We start from the raw sequence: 19,080 nt of genomic DNA on the forward strand, positions 1-19,080 counted from the left end.
AAAAAAGCAAGTGTAAGCACAGCAAATAAAATGCAATTAAACATAAAACATGATTGCGTCTAATATCCTTGGCTTTAATAGCAGTCTAGACGTTAATCTTTTTAACTGGGCCATAAAACTGTGAGCTGAAAAAGCAGGTTGAGGAAAGTTTCATGAACTCCAAGCACCATCCACACCACTGCTACCACTACCTCTACAACTACCTTCACCACTACCGCCACCTTTACCAATACCTCCACCACTACCTCTACATCCACCACTACCACTACCTCCACAACTACCACTATCTTCACCACGACCTTTACCACTACCTCCACAACTACCACTACCTTCACCATTACCTCTACCACCACCTCCACCACTACCTCCACCATTACCACTACCTCTACCACTACCTCCACCACTACCTCCACCTCTACCACTACCTCTACCTCTACCTCCACCACTACCATTACCTCCACCACAACCTCTACCTCCACCTCAACCTCCACCGCTACCTCTACCACTACCTCTACCACTACCTCCACCACTACCACCACCTCTACCACTACCTCCACCACAACCTCTACCACTACCTCCACCACTACCACCACCTCTACCACTACCTCCACCACTACCTCCACCACCTCTACAACTATCCACTACCACTACCTCTACTACTACCTCTACCACTACCACTACCTCTACTACTACCTCTACCACTACCACTACCTCCACTACCACTACTACCATCTCCACCACTACCTCCACCACTACCTCTAATATTACCTCCACTACTACCTCTACCAGTACCACCACTACCACCTCCACCACTACTACTACCTCCACTACCTCTGAAGTACAGGGGTACAATGGTTTTCAAATGTTTTAGTGTGGATAAGAACTTTTAGGAAACAATTGAAAACTAGTGTGTAAGTGAAGCAACAATAAAAATAAAATAAAATACAATTTTATTTGTCACATGAAATACGCTAGTGTTACAAATTTAAGCTCTTTAGCTAACAATAGCAAACAATTAAACGAATCAAACTTCAATTAAATTAAGTCTATAATGTAAAAATATACGTTCTATTTGCTTACTGGTTTATTTACCTGTTTGTATTTTGTGGTTAGCTAGGCCACTTCCTGTTTATCTAGCTGAACTTGTTTGCCCCTGGATTACAGTACACACTCATTCACAATCCTCAACACTAAACAATGATTGTGAAAATTGGAATGGCTATTCTGACTAGCTTTTCACTTGCTTTTTACTGACTATCTTTTCACAAAGGGTTTTCGAATCAAAGGACAATAAAAACCACATAAACAATAATGATAAAACAATTATGGCTAAAGTGCTCGCTTAGCGTTGTCCTTAAAAACAGTTACGGGCAGACATTTTGAGTATGAAGTAACTATAGCTTTATAAACAAAGACTGTTTTAGACTAAAGGGTTCAAGCAAAATGACATCAGTCTTTTTCTTATTCCAAGAATATTGTGTACCGATACACACACCGTGAAAAGCTACGTCTACACAGTTGGCAAGGTTTTGCTTGTGCAACACCTGAGGCGCTGACATAAGCACATGTGCTGCTCTCAAATTAGGGGCCATTATGATATTCTTTGTTCGTCATTACAGAGATGAGACGAGGAGAATTATACCGTGCTTGGACACACTCCTGACTGAAAAGGAAAAAAAAGAGCCTCAACCTGAAGGAATTCCTGCCTAATGGCATCATTATGGGCCCGGGTGAATCCTCTGTCCTTGTAATCTAGCTCGAGCCAGGGAATTCAAAGAAGACTCGAGGCACTAGTGGTGTCGAGAAGATGGTGAAGAAGGGGAATCCACCTTAGATGTGTTTGTAGATGTTGTGTTTTGAAGGTTAATTCGTTACCTTGTTGTGTGAGCTATGTAGAAAACTGCACGGAGGTGAGATGGGACAAGGATCATTAAATATCTACTGAAGTGATGAGTCGTTTATGAACGATTCGTTCGTATTGAACGAGTCTTTAATGTGAATCAGAAGAATGAGTGTCTCAAAATTTTCTACTGCAAAGGCTTGGAAAAATGGTGCAGTTTATCTCTCGACTCTTCTAGTCTAGAGAATTGTTATAGAATCTATGCAATGCATTACACAAAAAACACAATTGAGAAGAATCTCATGAGTCCTCTAGTCCGAGTCGTATATTCTTTTGACACATGACTCTCATAGACGCCATGCAGTAAACAGAATTGAGCCGTTCATCTCATGAGTCCTCTGGTCCTAAACGTTTGTTCTTTTGTCACGTGACTCCCATATACACTATGGAATTATATATACATATATAGAACTATAGTCAAAGTTTGTGTTTTTGCATGTGAGGTAAAATTTGATTGTATTTCTGGTCAAAGGAACCAAATGGCTCAAAAACAGATTCGAGATTCGAAGAACCAAGTCACTAAAATGATACAATCTTCTCATCACTAATCAACAGCTCAAAATAAAGACATGGCGTGCAAGAGAACGATGAAGACGTGATTTTCTCCGTGAATGAAATGACATGACAGAAAAAAATAAGGAATGGATACAGAAGGAGCTTCCTTCCACCCAATAGAACAACACGAGGCATGTGGACGTGCGACTTTGCTTTGGAAAAGAATACTATCTCTGACTTCCGAAACAACAAACGCAGTTCCCGGTTGTCATCTGGCCAACGTCTGACAAGCGAGTCCATCGGGCGCCTGGTAGAAAAAATTCCCGCAGAAGAAAAAATCTTTCACAATAAGGGAACTGAATGCATTTGAAGGCTGCATCTAATCCATTGGCTTGAACCTTCAGGACATTCCTGGTGCGTTCTCTGTTTTGTCTAAGTGTGTGTGTGTTAAGGAAAAGGCCATTAAATGTGTGTACGCATGTGTTAAGGCACAGACGCCCACTGCTGCTCCCCCATACTGTGCCTTTAAAAAAGCCTTTACAGCAGTTGTTTGTATGTACGCATAAGCAAACATGCTGGAACAGGGAATGTGCTTCACAGGGGGTACATTTACAGGCCAGGGATAAGGAGAGAGAGAAAAAAAGAGAGGGAGAAAGAGAGAGAAAAGTGCAGTCAGTGTAAGCCTGCGGCCACATGCTGTGCGCTGGAGATTTTAAAAACATTCTCCGGACACGTGAGGCCAACTAATATCGTTATTTCCCCCACAACCTCATGCCTGAAGGACATACCCTCATTTTCTCTTCCAGGTCAGGGTCATTAGATCGGTGCGAATACCTTAAATTCTGAGTTTCTTTTTCTACCACAACAGAAATGGAAAAGTCGGTTTTCCATTTGGATTAATCTACTGAATGCTGAATTTCGATTGCCCACAGGTTACTTGATTGGTCTCCATGAACCAAGGATTCAATTCTCCTCAACATGACATTTAGGCTACGTCTACCCTAATCCGGATAAATTCGAAATCGGTGTTTTCGTCTAAAAACCTTTGTTTTTAACTGTTTCCGAAAGTTGCTCCTCCAGACTGAAACATCTGAAAATGCTTACGTAGCTGTTTCGCACAAGCACAAATCGTAAGATGCTTCGATCTGCGTCATTTCCGCCTGCCGTTTATTTACTTTCTGGCTTTTTTTAAATGTCGTGCCACGATTATAAATGCGTCACCGCTTTCAAAAAGCCTCAGTTTTTCACGATGTTTTCAAACAAAAACGTATTAGTGTGGACATGGCCTTAGTTAACATTTTTGAAAGGAGTCTCAAACTCCAGTACCGATCAAGAATTCAAACTGCAGTCTGTGTTTTTTTCAGTAACGTCACAAGCTGCGTTTTATTTGTTCTTATTAACTTCAAGGCGGAAAAACTAAGAGTCTGGCAAAGGGACGAACGCTGTTCTGACGTAAGTGACGATGTTCCACAGCACCAGAGCCGTTTCTAGCCTTTTTGCCATCCTTGGCGAGATTCCTATTGTCACCCCCCCATGGCTCCACCCTTCCACCACAATGCTCCACCACCACACTATACAAATCATTCACAACTTTGACCTTCTCATGCCACCCTCTACATCTCATGTTCTCTTCCTATCAGGAGTGGTTACTACCACCGGCAAAATAACGGAAAAAACACTATTACTACTATTAAGTAACAGTAGCATTAATAATAATACTCTCAGTGGGGTAAGGGTGGCGGAGAGACCCCCAGCTGGTTGCACCCTAGAAGACCCCCCTGTTTGCCTATGCCTAGAAACCGTGCTACATGGCATTAAAAGTAGACGGATTTTAAATGAGCCATGAAAGGCAAACTGGTGTGGTTTAGCATTGATAACATTCCTGGGGCATACCATTATTGGGGTTTAGGGTTAGCAAAGGCATTATCCTGCCAATTATTCTAGAAGCTTCACCCACAAAATGTAGGATACCTTGTTGATTAGAAGGCCGGTTTCCAACAGGGACATGCCCTCTTGACTGTTACATTGGGTCAACAAACTCTTGTATTCTCAGTGTGTTGAAGGTCTATACCATGTTGTGTATTGATACCAGGATTGTTTTGCCTCCTCCCCTTTGTCCTTTTCTATCAGAGGAACGTCTATCCACACCAGAACCCCCTCAAATATTCTCCAAACAGCATTACCCCGTCTTCCGGCCATGGGCCAGTTTGCTAAGTAAATACATTAGGCTAAGGTCACTGATTCAAAGCCAGCCAAAACAAACAGGTTTCACTTCCTAATCACGGCATGGGACAGGGACCAGAGGGCTTCAGCAAGAGCCATTTCTCTTAAACCAAAGTGCCGAAATGCGCTTTGTTCTGGGTCCGAATTATGCACCTACGTTATACCTACGTAGAACACCTGCTGACATCTGTATGAACCCGTTATATGTCCATTTTAAGCAACATGGAATGTCATGAATTATCCAAACAAATTCGACTTCGCTTTATTTTCTTTGGCAACTAGCGCTCGGCTCGATACGAGCAATCGGCATGAAGAGCGCAACATGTTTTCGGTGTGATGCGGCACATCTGGAAAACTGGTTACAAAACGGCCTCCTCTCCGAGGGTCATATCTTTTACTTTTGGGTTGCAAATCTCTCTGGTTTCTTTACAGTGGATACAAAGTAACCGGATACCGTGTGCATCTTAAAAGTGATTCCTCCGAGCGGATGGAAAATCTATTTGGCTCACACCATTGCGATGCTTGTCATGTCAAACCCCAATCTGATCTCTGTATAAGATATCAAATATTTCTTTTTTCAAAACAAAAACCCAGGATTTCTATGGTAATGGCTTTCTGCTTCTTTTACTGACCTACCTTGTTGGCATTGCAGTCATGTATCCCATGTATTGGTATCGATTACATGCTATGGATAACGAAAGGGGTATAAAGAAAATTCCGACATTTTTATCAAATACCACAGTGACATCACAAAAAATAGAACCTCCATTGAGGACAAGAACGTACCCACTAAAAAGGCTGCAAAGAGACCCCTACAGCAACATTCCAGAAAGCCAAGGAAACATCTGTACGTGACAACAAACATTGGACTATAGAATATACAGACAGGGTGAATAGACAGACGCCTTTTCTCCCAAACAGATCCAAGCGCAACCAATTCACTTCAAAAAGTGCAAAAATGTGTTCTGGTCTGCCGAAAACCAATTTAAATATGTTTGGCACAATAAAGATCACTATACATCGTATTGTGAAGCAGGGTGGTGGCAGAATTATGTTTTGAGGGGCAGACAAAACTGGAGCTTTTAACAAGGTCAAATAAATAAGGAATAATAATCAGTTGAATGTCACCCAAAATCCCCAAAAAGTGCCTGCTGGATCCAAAGGAAAGACTAGGAAAACATTGCCAAATCAATGGCATAAGGTGTTACTCTACTACTCATACATTGTGTACCTGAGGTACCATTGACAAGCAATGCTGTCCCTTTCCTTATCACGGATCCGCCTGATTCACCCCCAACCTCTTAATGAAGTCTTGCTCTTCAATTGGAGATCACTCTGTGAAGCTAAGGATGCCTCCACATGAAAATCCTAAAGATCAATGACGTTACTGAGCAACTCAAAAACTATGAAGATGGATTTGGTCTGTAATTAATATCAATAGATTACTACAATGGCTCAATATTAAAATTTGCATGCAAAGTTCTGCATTTAAGCACCTGTCACTGAACTGTACACCTCAACATCAAACTATAATGAATGGACATTTGGTGCCACCCAAATGAGGTCCCTTTTGAATCTGGTTCCACTCAAGGTTTCATCCTCATGCCGTCTCAGGGAGTTTTTTCTCCCCACAGTTGCCAAAGGCTTGCTCATTAGGAATAAACTTATATGCACCAAACATATAAATTCATATTTTATAACCTATTTGTCCCTGAAAATCTACTTTGGGACAATGTCCATTGTTAAAAATCAAACTGAATTGAATGGGTGCAAGAAAATCATTAGTTTTGGTGAATGCACACTTAGACAACCAGGTTATTGCCATCAAAACAGTTATTTTTGTTCCCCCAAAAAAGTTTATTGATTGTTCGTAATTATTTAAAAGCATATTTTGTAATACCGATAAACGGAAAACGGTCAGACATGATAGATTTTTCAAGTTAATTCTTTTAAACAGGGGTTTGTTAATCTTTAAACAACGACGTTAAAATTTTTTATAAAAATCTAAGATTACGAGATTAAAGTCATAGCTAATAGAGAATTTCTGTTTATAGTAATAGCAATATATTATGTTAATAGCACATATCCTTCTGTAAATTTCAGTTTATAGTAATAGCCATCTGTATATTATGTTCATAGTACATGCACATCTGTAAATTACTCCTATAATACCATTTAATTTAATTTATATAATTCATGTAAACATTGTATATCCTGCACTTGCTGCTATTGCACTCTGATTAGACCTAAACTGCATTTCGTTGCCTTGTACTTGTACATGTGTAATGACAATAAAGTTGAATCTAATCTAATCTAATCTGATCTAATCTAATGAAGTGGAAATATTTGAGGAATAAGGTCGAAATTGTGAGAACAAAGTCGCAACATTTTGAGAATAAAGTCGTAGCAATATGAGATTAAAGTGGTAATATTTTTTTGGGGGAAAAAAATCACATTTCCAAGAAACGTTTTTACAGTTTTGCATAAAATGATCATTTGGTTAAATTCTGCTTTAGGTTAGGATTTGGCAAAAAGGAAATTCTTTGTGTTTTGGCACATCAGTACAGAGTTATAATTAGTAAATTGCACCGGTTATGTAGGAAAGAATTTATTAAGAAGAAAAATTCAGACAGACATTGAGGAAATTGCTTCTTTTGGTGCTGGGATTTGAACCAATCACCTATGGATCAGAAGTCTGACATCTTATCCACTACCCACTTCCTATCCAATGTCCATATAACCATCAGTTCTGTCTGTCTGTCTGATGCAGATCTTTTTTTTATACAACCGTATTCTACACAAACACAAATTCACAAACTAAATCACACCTCTGAAACCTGTTCACACCCCAAAAGACCCCCTAAGCACCACCCCTTTGTGCTTCCATAATTCTTTAAAAAAGAAAGAAAAAAGTATGAATGAAATGGTAAAGAATCATCTGGATACCACTAAAACCCAATGCTTCTGGTGATCCTACAATTAACCTCAAGTGTTAATTCAGAGTGTGTTTTGTGCGCTTGTCAGCAAACTGCCACATCTGTCGCACCTCTGGCAGCGCGCGGAGACACGCAGTGGAGACAGGCGCGCCCGGTCTACTCGTGTTTGGGATGTGTGTATGAGGTCAAAGAAAGCAGATGGTGAAAATATGAAGGTATGAAGGTATATGAGTGTGTGTGTGTTAATGTGTGTTGGAAAGTGAGGAGGGGGATATTTACCAGGGTCGTGGAAAGGCACAAGAGCGAAGTTATAAAGCGGTCGCTTCGGGCGGCTCAGGGACGTCTCCAAGATCTTCGAGGCTCCTTCGATGACTTGCACCAGGTCGTCATACATGGAACCGGTGACATCAAAGACAAAGGCTAATGTCGAGGCTCCTTGAGGAATTTGTTCTTCAGAGTCCTGGACTCCTGCACCAACTCCTGGAAGCACCACCAGGACTAGGACCAGGACGAACACCGAAGCAAAGCAGCGACCCATTTCTGAGAACTTCTGAGAAGACCAGCTTTTTTTCCCTATTGCTTCTCGTTTCACCAACGAGGCATTCGGAGGAAATGATGTTTCCCTACAATAAAATGTCTGAGATAATGAGATCGAAGCTCCAGAGGGTTTGTATGTCTCTCCTCCTCCACCTCTTCCTCCTCCTCCTCTTCTCCTTCCTCCGGAGCTTGGACTGAAACTGCGCTCCTCTGACCAGCTGCTCGGGAACAACAGGAGCGGCGGGCAAATTAAAGAAGGAAAACTGAGCTCTGATTGGGCAGAGGGTGAAGTGGGCGGGGTTTCGAATACACATATTCAACGTGTCTTCAATTTGTAAATAAATACAAAAAATAAATCAAACAATATTTTAGTCATCGTTTCTAAAAGAATATAATATGAGGTTTTTTTAGGGGATTTTGGAAGTCAAAAAACTTTTGTGGACACCAGGCTGTGATTGGTGAACATCCCATTCCATTCCAGGCTCTCACCAGCATCTCCTAAGCTTTTGCGAAGTCCAGTTCCACTAGATATTTGTAGCTGTGGAAACTGATGCACAAAGCCACCTTTATGAAAATATGCTTTACATGGGTTGGAATGAAAGATCTCCTGCTCTAGAGGTCTGAATCCAACCCTATTGAACACCATTGAGATGATTTGGTTTAACTCTCCAGGCTCAACTCCAACTCCAACTCCAAAGTCAAGTCTAACATCTCCAGAAGAATGGAGGTTATAATAATAGCATAAATACAAGGGAGCTACATGGTAGCTCATGGTTAAGGCTCTGGCATATTGATTATATAGTTGGGAATTCAAGCCCCAGTGGTGCCACAGTTTGGCCCTTGAGCAAGTTCCTTCACCAAAAGAACATTAAAATCAAGTCTCCACAAACCATGGTCCATATCGTGTATTAATTGCATCGGTTTATATAAAAAGCCATTTTTTTGCAATATAATGCACTGATTATATGATAGAAAACATTGTGAGATGCTTGACTTCTGGATTAAGGTTTTCCCCATTTACCTAAGTGTAGCCATTAAGCGCCCTCTTCTGGTAATAATCTAGATTGCAGTATTAGTAATTTTAGTTACACTCACATCTAGCAAACGTCCTGCTAAATGTTTTTGCTCTATTTACTGTTGAATCTTGAATCATTTTAAAGTTGCACAGAATTATTTTTTAGATCTTTTCATATTTTTATTTTAATAAATAACAAGACAAATGGTCCCTCTCCTCTTTATTACGGAGGACGCGGCGTCCATGCTTTCGAAAAAGAACCGAAAATTAAAAATTTGTCTGACCACAGAACATTTTTCCACTTGAGAATAAATTTTTAATATATAAATAAATAGTGTACAATGTTTGGTGATGGTTTATTTGTGGAAAATAATGTAGCAAGCAAGGTGTGTATACTGTATGTGTGTTTGTATTGTACAAAATTTTTTTTTAGTGTATCTGTTTAGTCTCTTGTTAAGATCTCTCGATAGCTTGTGGGAAGAAACCAGTACACAGTCAGGCCTGAATTATTGCTTAAAATGTCTCAAACATAACCACTGATATTAATAGAAACCAATCATATTAAGCTAGTTATATTATGTTCAGACAAAAGAACTATAATGGTGTACATGCATCATTGTCTGTATATTTTCCTATATTTTTCAAATCTTTCAAAAAGATTGATGCATCCTAAACATATATTTTGCAATTAAAACACAATTTATTATATTGTTCACATTTATCTTTTAATAGATTTGCAGTTTCATACATTTCCCTTTTACTAACAGGTGAACTATTATACATTTACATTTCAGCTTTATGTTTAAAAGAACTTTAATGTAATAATTATATATTTTGTTATTATTAAATATTTGATCTTTGATAGTTACACCATGTTTTTTTTTTAACAATCACATTTTTGTGATTCAACATTCATTAACGGACTCCCTGCAGTACCGCCACAGACCGCCTAGAGGTCGCGAATCCCCGGTTAAAAGACCCATAGGTTACAGAAATTAATGTTGTTTCTTCTGCTGCAGTTGAAGCAAATGTACACCAGAGGGAGATATTGCACCTGTAAAATTCCCCCTTTATGACCCAGTGCGTCTGTGAATAAGTAATAGAGAGCTCAAGGGCATTTAGACGAGCAGGCTTGAAAATGTTTTGGTATATATTTAATCGAACCGTAACAGTGTAAACTTTGTGCACTCGAATGGTACAAATGCTGCTCATGGGTATAATAAAGCCAAACAATCCATAGTGTCCTTCCACACATTTCTATGAAGATTATTTGCATTGCAAATTGTCTGTTCTCAACTTGGGACACGGCTGATGGACCGAATTTTTAGCTCAGACGTTTTGTTTTTAGACGAGCTTCGACTGTGTTGATACAGGTGCGATATTTATTTGCCAGAAGTGATGAAACAGCACAGAGATCAGCCGTTGGACAGGAGCGTTCGCTTGGCATTGAGGGACTTGGATCAAGGCCTGGAAGTGTGTGTGTATGAGTGTGAGTGTGTGTGTGTGGGAGTCTTGCAAGAGCTGTGTTCCTAAGTGAAAGATTTAACACAGTACCAGATATATATAAATACATCAGAAAAGGTACACTGTATGGACAAAAGTTTGTGGACACTTGATCGTAAGATTCATACATGCTTTTTAAACATCTACTAGACTTTGTGGAGATTGGTGCTCATTCAGCCACAAGGGCTTTAGTAAAATAATGTTCTGATGTAGCTGAAGAATAGGCTGTGTTCTAAGACCTCTCAAAGGTGTTCAATAGGGTTTGAGCTCTATAGCAGGAGATCTTCCACTCGAACCCAGGTGGAACATATCTTCATTGAGATGGCTTTGTGCAAGGCATTGTGATGCTGGTACAGGTTTGGAATACAAGCGATCCAAAGATGTCATACAATGGAAGTCTCCTAGATTAATGCTATCGCATCCAAAGACATCCTATGGCTGGAAAAAGACTGGTGTCCCAATACTTTTGACCATACGCTGTACATTCCTTGAGATATAACTTTCCACCCGATATATTTTTATTCTAATAATCATTACTTTTCACGCGCTGCTGTCATTTCTATGCACACGTTTTTTCGATTGCACATACCCGTATATAACCCCTGTACATTTTGCCATGCTAGTTTTGATTTGCTTACTTTCTCACGGACCGGGGTTTAGCATGGAAAAAAAACCACAGGACTAAAGCCAAAAAAGCCAGAGATTATCCAAATCGAGTGCCAAAAAAAAAAAAGAAAAAAAAAGGTTCTCCAAACTTTACGCAATAACATTGGAATATTCACTAGAAATGAGTAATCGTGTAATTGAGCAAATCCAGGACATGAGAAGACAGTTTATGTTGGGAAAAGACGTTTTATATAATCATTATTATAATTATTATTATAATCTTTTTCCACTAGCTCACTTCTCAAAAGATCATGAGTTCAAATCCCAGCAAAGGCATTAGGTACGTATTGACAACATGCCATTGTACACCAATTTGTGTGTGTGTGTATATGGATTGAGGGTCACCATGTGCCCTCTAGCCTCGAAAACAAGGAGACGCGACACACAGTCCTGCCAAACCGAAAACCGTATCAACAATACAAAAGAGCTGCTGCACCTTTATACCCATATCATTCAATAGGCCTAATCCTTTCATCATTCCACACCTAATCCCTATTGAAGCCTGTTTTGTGTTGTAGCACCAGTAATACGCATCAGTGTGGCTCACTGCGTCTGCACAACGCACACCACGTACTGTACACCGTTCCCTGACACACGCATCGCTGCGTCTGAACCTACGGCGGCTCGGTAAAGTGAACAGGAAGTGACGTATGAGAGAGTATTTACACAGCCAGCATTTAGACCAACCCAAGGAGGTAAGACGGGTTCGTATCTGCCCAAATAACAGTCTGAACGATCATTGGATCATAAAAATTTCGAGACAAACCTTCACACACCAGGACACAACACTACAAACCACCAAGAAAAGGTCAAAAAAGAAAAACGTCACAGAATGTAGGTCATATCCAAAATACATATCAACTACAATCTGCTACAAACCACTATAAACCATCACATACCACTACAAACCACCAGAATCTACCACAAAGCATCCCACATCTCTGCAAACCACTACAAACCATCACACATCTCTACAAACCACTACAAGCCACCACAAACCTTTACAAGCCACCACAAACCACTAAAACCACCATAAACCATCAGACATTTCTACAAACTACCACAAACCATCACAAACCACTAGAAACCAGGACACCACTACATACCAATACAAATCAGCATAGACCATCGCAATATAACACAAACAACTGCAACGATATAAATTACTGCAAAATCTACAAACCATCACACACCACTACAAACCATCACACACCATTACATACCAATACAAATCAGCATAAACAATCGCAAAATAACACATACCACTGCAACCATATTAGTTACCGCAGACATGTACAAACCATCACACACCATTACAAGCCATTACACACCGTTACAAGCCATCACACACCGCTACAAACCATCACACACCAATAAAACCATCACACAACACTACAAGCCACCACACACCACTACAAACCACCTCACACCACTAAAACCACCTCACACCACTACAAACCATCACACACCACGACAAGCCATCACATGCCACTACAAATAATCACACACACTACAAGCCATCAGACACCACTATAAACCACCTCACACCACTACAAAACATCACACACCACTACAAACCATCACACACCACTACAAGCCATCAGACACCACTATAAAACACCTCATACCACTACAAATCATCACACACCACTACAAACCAACTCACAGCACCACAAACCAGCTCCATGAAGACATGCTTCACATGAGTGGAAGATCTACTTTAGAGCTCAAACCCTACTAAACACCTTTGGGCCTCCCCAGGTCTCCTCACCTCACCTACAGCTACATCAGTACCTGACTTGCATATTAAAGCGAGCATATCAGGACTCTTCTACAATACCAGTATGGCCGCTAGCTTAGCCTTGAGGCCCTAAAAATCAAAACACCACGAACAAAAAAATAATCACAGAGTTTAGACTAAAGCCTGGCATTCATTCAGGCTCGTAGAGCCCTGTGTCTGGCACCACACTCATTTCCGTGTCTCTGTCTGACATGCCAAACAAGAACACCACGTCCATGAGAATGGCCTTTGCTGTGAATGACCTGTCACTTTAGTTTGGGTGTGTGTTCCCAAAAGAGTGCATACACACAGATGTGATTAATAACATAATGCCCTGGGAATTTTTATTTTCATTGTTGGCATTCCAGAATGACTTGACCAAAAGCCTTTGATATAAACAGTTCAAACAGAGTAGCTTTAATACCCACACATTATCATCATTATACCCTGCAGTACATTACAGACACTTTTAAATACAAAGAAATGTTTTCTATAAGGAGACGATCACAACCCAATGCACCCCACTATAAATGATTGCAAAGCCAACATTACAAACCACCATAAACCACTACGATATACTGCAGACCACTACAGTCCATCACACACTCTTATAAACCACCACCTGTTGTGCTTATTCCTATGTTTATACAAGAATTGTTGTATAATCAAATTTTGCATTTGCAACTTGGAAACCCAAATCTTTTCCAGTGTGATGATACCCCTTTGCTCAAAGCGAGCTCAAGGCAGATCTGGTTTACATGGTTTGGAAGGAAGATCTTGAGTGGCCTGCTATTGAGCTCTGATCTCAACCCTACTGAACACCTTTGGGATGAATGTGAACGCTGAGTGAACCTCAGGCCTCCTCACATCACCTATAGCAGTACTTGAATTTACTAACATCCTTGTGGCTGATGAACACAAAAGTCCACACTCCAAAATCTAGTGAAACATCTTCTCAGAAGAGTGGAGGGAATTATAAGAGTAATTTAGACTAAATGTGGAATACGATGCTCAAAAAAAACCAGGTGTCCACAAACTTTTGGCAATATATATATATATATATATATATATATATATATATATATATATACAGCATATATATATATATATATATATATATATATATATATATATATATATATATATATATATATACAGCATTTGTTTATCACTAATGTACTGTATCTGTAATGAAAGGAACTAAAGCATAGATCGTCAACATTATAACTATCATAATTATTGTCTCTCTCTACCTCTTTTTTTTCTCTTTCTATCACTTTCTAGTGAATCGAAAGCATGTGTTTTTGTGTGTCAGTGTATTTGCATGTTTCACGCAACCGCACTTTCACTCCGGGGGCAGATTTCCATCTCAAATCCTTAATGGCGTAATCCACAGGTCCTTCCTGCTCTTCTAAAGTACATTCGACACTGGGAAACACGATACTTCGAGGTTGATCTCGTGACGATGGTTAACGGTAGAAGTGGGTCATGGAACTGAGTGATCATTTCAATTTTCTGGTCCTTGTCTTAGCTTAGTTGTCGTCGAATATGTTTATCCAGCAGATGCTGAGCATTCCGAAGAAGACCTTGAATGCTGTTACAATCCCTTGGTTGGTACGCCTGTTCTCATAACAATGCGGGTGTAATGTACACCACGAGTGTGTACCAGCATGTACTGCCGATGTCCCAAATCCGTGCATGCATGAACATGGACGATGTCCTCCAAAACAAGCCTTACTTCTCCTCCCACGCACATGTCTTACACCTGCATTTATAAACACACACACACACACACACACACACACACACAAACACACACACATATCCTTCTGTTCAGGCTGCAGCTTTAGTGTTGTTCTTGTACAGGTAAATACGGGTAAGACAGTATATGAACACGTGCTTGGAGGTGTTTAGGTGGAGATATTTCTAAGGGCATGTCCTGTCATTGATAGCCTACAGCAAAGGATGAGACACTGCTTTGTTTTGTTTTTTTGCTGTAACCAGTTTGTTGTCGCCTGGAAAATATCAAAACGTGACTTGAGATTTGTTGCTCTTGAGTGTTTCAGAAAAAGTCAAGTTCTTTATACCATCATAAGGATGTTATAAGGCTATTGGCAAAAGTCCAACTAAAAAAATGTTTCTATATGCCTGAAAATTTGTCTTTGTCCAAATGTTTTTTTTTTCCCTTCCTGGGTTAAAAACAGGACACTAAATACAATAGTTCTCATGTTCTCAGCTACTGTTTAAGAGGTTTGCAGAGAGCAAAATATTCCACTGCTGTATAAAAGAGAGAGATCATTTCAGAGGGTTTGAATATTCATTTTTTAAATTTTTTCCTGGCTCGCGAACAAAAAGCAAGAAAGAAGTCAACAAGAATATATGAGGTTAACGTGGATGAGACAGAGGGAGTCAGTGATGTAAACATTCCCGATCACATGATCATCATCATCTTTCCTCTGCTTGTGTTCTATATGGTGGCTGTTCAGTCTGGATACATTCATTAGGTAACACAATTTGAAATTTGTTTTGTATGAATTCAATAATACAAAAAATAATTAAATAAAAATAAACGATTAAATAAAAATGTATGAACGTGTAAGTAATGAAGCGCATTTGTTATAAAATATTTTAAATAAATTCATATAAAAGCACAACACACGTTTATTCACGACATCCTTTCCTTAATCAGATTTTTGTTTATTTTTTAATCACTAAACATTTGTTTTTCTGATGCGTCAAGTCTCAAATCAGCACCAAAATCCACAACGATGCACACATTTTACCCTCTGAGGTCGACAAACTCGCAGGCGTGTTTTGTGGCATTTTTTCCTGATTATGCCGAAACGAACTTAAATTAGTATTTTTGGATCGTACAGATAAGAGCAATACATCATTGGACTCTGTAAAGGGTCCAGTTTTATTTTGTATACACTCGTAATAACAACAAAACGCTGTGCTTTTGTAATATAAAGAAAACCGACATGGGGCGCTCTCTGCCATCTCGCTTCACAAACACATCAATAAAACAATCTGAATCTCAGTGAATATTTGCCTCACAGACATAATACATATATGTATAAAAGGCTCGAAATGTCTACTTTTATATAGACCAATTCAGATAAAACAAATTATTGTCTGATTATGTAATCCGTATGAAAGTTAGAATAGGTACAGTTTCTCCGGTATCACCTCATTACCCGTCCGTGTGGAAACAAATTTCCGTTTGGTGTCCTGATGATTTAGGTTTACGTTACATTAAAACACAATAGTTCCTTGAAATCATTTACAAGAATATTTAGTTTTCATGCTCTATTTTGAGTTTGGTTTCACTAATAATTAACCTACATTTGCATAAAGCATCCATATTTGTCCATACCCATGTTGATTAGTATGTTGAGTATTGAAAACACGAAACGTATTAACGTATTTATGTACGGGACACTAAAACAAGTAGTAGTAAAGGTTACTTTTTACTTAAGTACATGTCAAAGCCCAAACGTCTTCACTTTAACTTGAGTAAATAAGTGTAGTTAGTACTTTAACTATTACAAGAATACTTCAAAACATGAGTATCTGTACATCTACTTAAGTAAAGAACGTGTGTACTTTTGCCACCTCTGTCAAACACACACTCATAAACACACAGAAGCACTCGGAAATCTGTCTGACAGAACAGAATTCCTAGAAATGCATGTGTGTTTATGCTGGAAACACAATCAGGCTGATTATTAACCAAAACACAACGATCCTGACAGGGCTGTAAACTGTTATAGCCCAAAATAAGTAACATGTCTATCATTTGGCAGCTTTTATGTTTTAAGTACTATTTACACAAAACACAGGTCCATTCATTCAGAGTCAGGAGGCACCTTATTATATCTTTATCCTGGTTAGGGTTGGAGCTAGGGCAACACCAGAGGAACACAAGGTGGGAATACAACCTGGATGACAAGAATCTGGTTTCATATTTATCCTGGTCAGGGTTGTTCATGGATGCATAATGTGGGAATACAACCTAGACGGGGATGCCAGATCATCGGATCATACCTTGAGAACTGTTAATACACTCCATAGACCCAAGTGTCTGGCCACTTGAACATCCCATTTCACATTTAGTCCCATTTGCACTTATAATAACCTCCACTCATATCGGAAGATCTGCCACTAGCTTTTGTGGTGCACATTCAGCTACAAGAACATTAATAAAGTGAGGTACTGATGTAGTTGAGGAAGTGATGAGGCCTGGGGCCTGAGATGGTGTTCCAATTCATCCCAAAGGTCTTCAATAGGGTTGGAGCTCTATAGCAGGAGATCTTTCTTTCAAACCCATGTAAAGCATGTTTTCCAATTATGGCTGGAAAAGTCCAGTGTGGTTTAACACAGCATATAAATGTATTTATATGCTGATAACTGCCTCTGTAGCCTAATGCTAGTTTTTTCATATAGCCAGCAAGTTAGTGTTTATTCAAACATCTGGCCACATATTCAGCCAAAATTTTACACATGATCCTGAGGATAAATTTTAAGCAATTACAACCAAACATCAAGCTTTCAATCAGAAGGCTATCTGGCTATCTAGTCTAGCTCAATCAGCTGGTTACTGGCTAATGTGGCTCGCATAATTTACAGATAATTCTCATATTTGTTCTTTTGGAGCATTCAAAACCTATGAAGAAAACCTGAGGAATCAGAAGCAGGAATGTATATTTGTATCCTTTGTCTCAGACAGACATTTCTGCTTCTGGCTAAAGCATTTTGCACCAGATGCAGAGAATTGGGCATTTTATTTTGATTGCATCTTGAAATTTATATGCTAGAATGTGACACACATTCTAACCAACAGATTTAAAATCCTCCAGGACTAAATATTTGAGATCATAATATCAAGAGATCAATATAAATATTAGCATTTCTTTATATCGTGTTCTGTATATCTGAATGTGCTGAGTGGCCGTTAGGGAAATTCCGTCATTCTTGCTCCATCCGGGTCAATCGCAGGCATTTGGCCAATCCGTTCCGAGTTTCAGCACAACGTTCATGCGGTTATCCAAACAGATTATACACATGTAGCTTCTGACAACCCGATTTGTTTCCTATAGCCCCCACAATCGGCATACAAAGGTTCATTGACTGATCTTTGAAACTAAGTTATCTCTCATGTACCTGATAAGGGAAAGTACTGGAGCTGCGTTGGGCAAGAGCTTTATCTTCTTTACAAACCTTGAAGATTAGCGTTTTTCTTTTTCTTAGGAGTCTCCAGTAATCAGGAGTTGATTAGAGCTGGCGCTTAGGTGTATTTTTACTAAACTTTGTAAAGATCCTTTATGTGGTTCTTCAAAGGTTCTTCATGTGCCATCTCCACGAACATGAGAAAGTCAAGTAAAAAGTTTGGAATTTCAGAGAAGGACAATAAACCTCTGTGAATACAATCTGGAAAAACATTTTCTTTCCGATCAAATCTCTCTATTGCTGTATTTAGCTAAAAACCAAGTGGTATCAAAAAGTTTAAAGACTGGCTCTGTTTACAAGAAAGTACTTTATTTATCGACCAAGTTTTACACACTATCACATTCAAAATAGTCCTCTTGTACAGCAATATAGCGCTCCCAGCGTTCCTGCCCCTTCTGGAATGCGTCCTGATAGTCTTAATTTCTAAGCGTGTCAAGCACCTTCTGAGATTCGCACTGGATCTCCGAAATGGTGCCAATTTTGTTCTGGATCTTCATCTCTGGGAAAAGGGTGAATTTCAAAGGAGCCAAATCTAGCTAGTAGGGTAGGTGGGAAAGTGAGATTGTGTGGACTGTTCTCTGACAATCATCATGCACAAATTGCTGAAAGATTCCGACATTTTTGGGGGTTGAACTCGTTGAAGGCCTTCCTGATCCCTCCAGTGATGTTCTTCCGCTTTTGAAGCACTCATTACTAACCTGTGTCCTCCTCCGCTTGGCTCAGGAGACAACTTTCAGCACTCTAAAGTTAAGATTCCCCATCCTCAATACAATTGATAGTGGATAATGGATTTCTC

General features: G+C 39.4%; 1 protein-coding gene across 1 annotated transcript in view; it reads right to left on the minus strand.

Annotated features, from left to right (window-relative positions):
- The window catches only part of hmcn1 (hemicentin 1), an 86,988-nt gene extending 78,698 nt beyond the window's left edge, over positions 1-8,290 (minus strand). The window contains exon 1 of the mRNA XM_046872529.1: positions 7,834-8,290. Coding sequence (XP_046728485.1) covers positions 7,834-8,092 — 259 coding nt within the window. The 5' untranslated portion in view covers positions 8,093-8,290. The remainder of the gene's footprint in view (positions 1-7,833) is intronic.
- Positions 8,291-19,080: the final 10,790 nt, after the last annotated feature.

The sequence above is a fragment of the Silurus meridionalis genome, chromosome 18 (genome assembly GCF_014805685.1).
Source record: "Silurus meridionalis isolate SWU-2019-XX chromosome 18, ASM1480568v1, whole genome shotgun sequence".
Taxonomy (NCBI): domain Eukaryota; kingdom Metazoa; phylum Chordata; class Actinopteri; order Siluriformes; family Siluridae; genus Silurus; species Silurus meridionalis.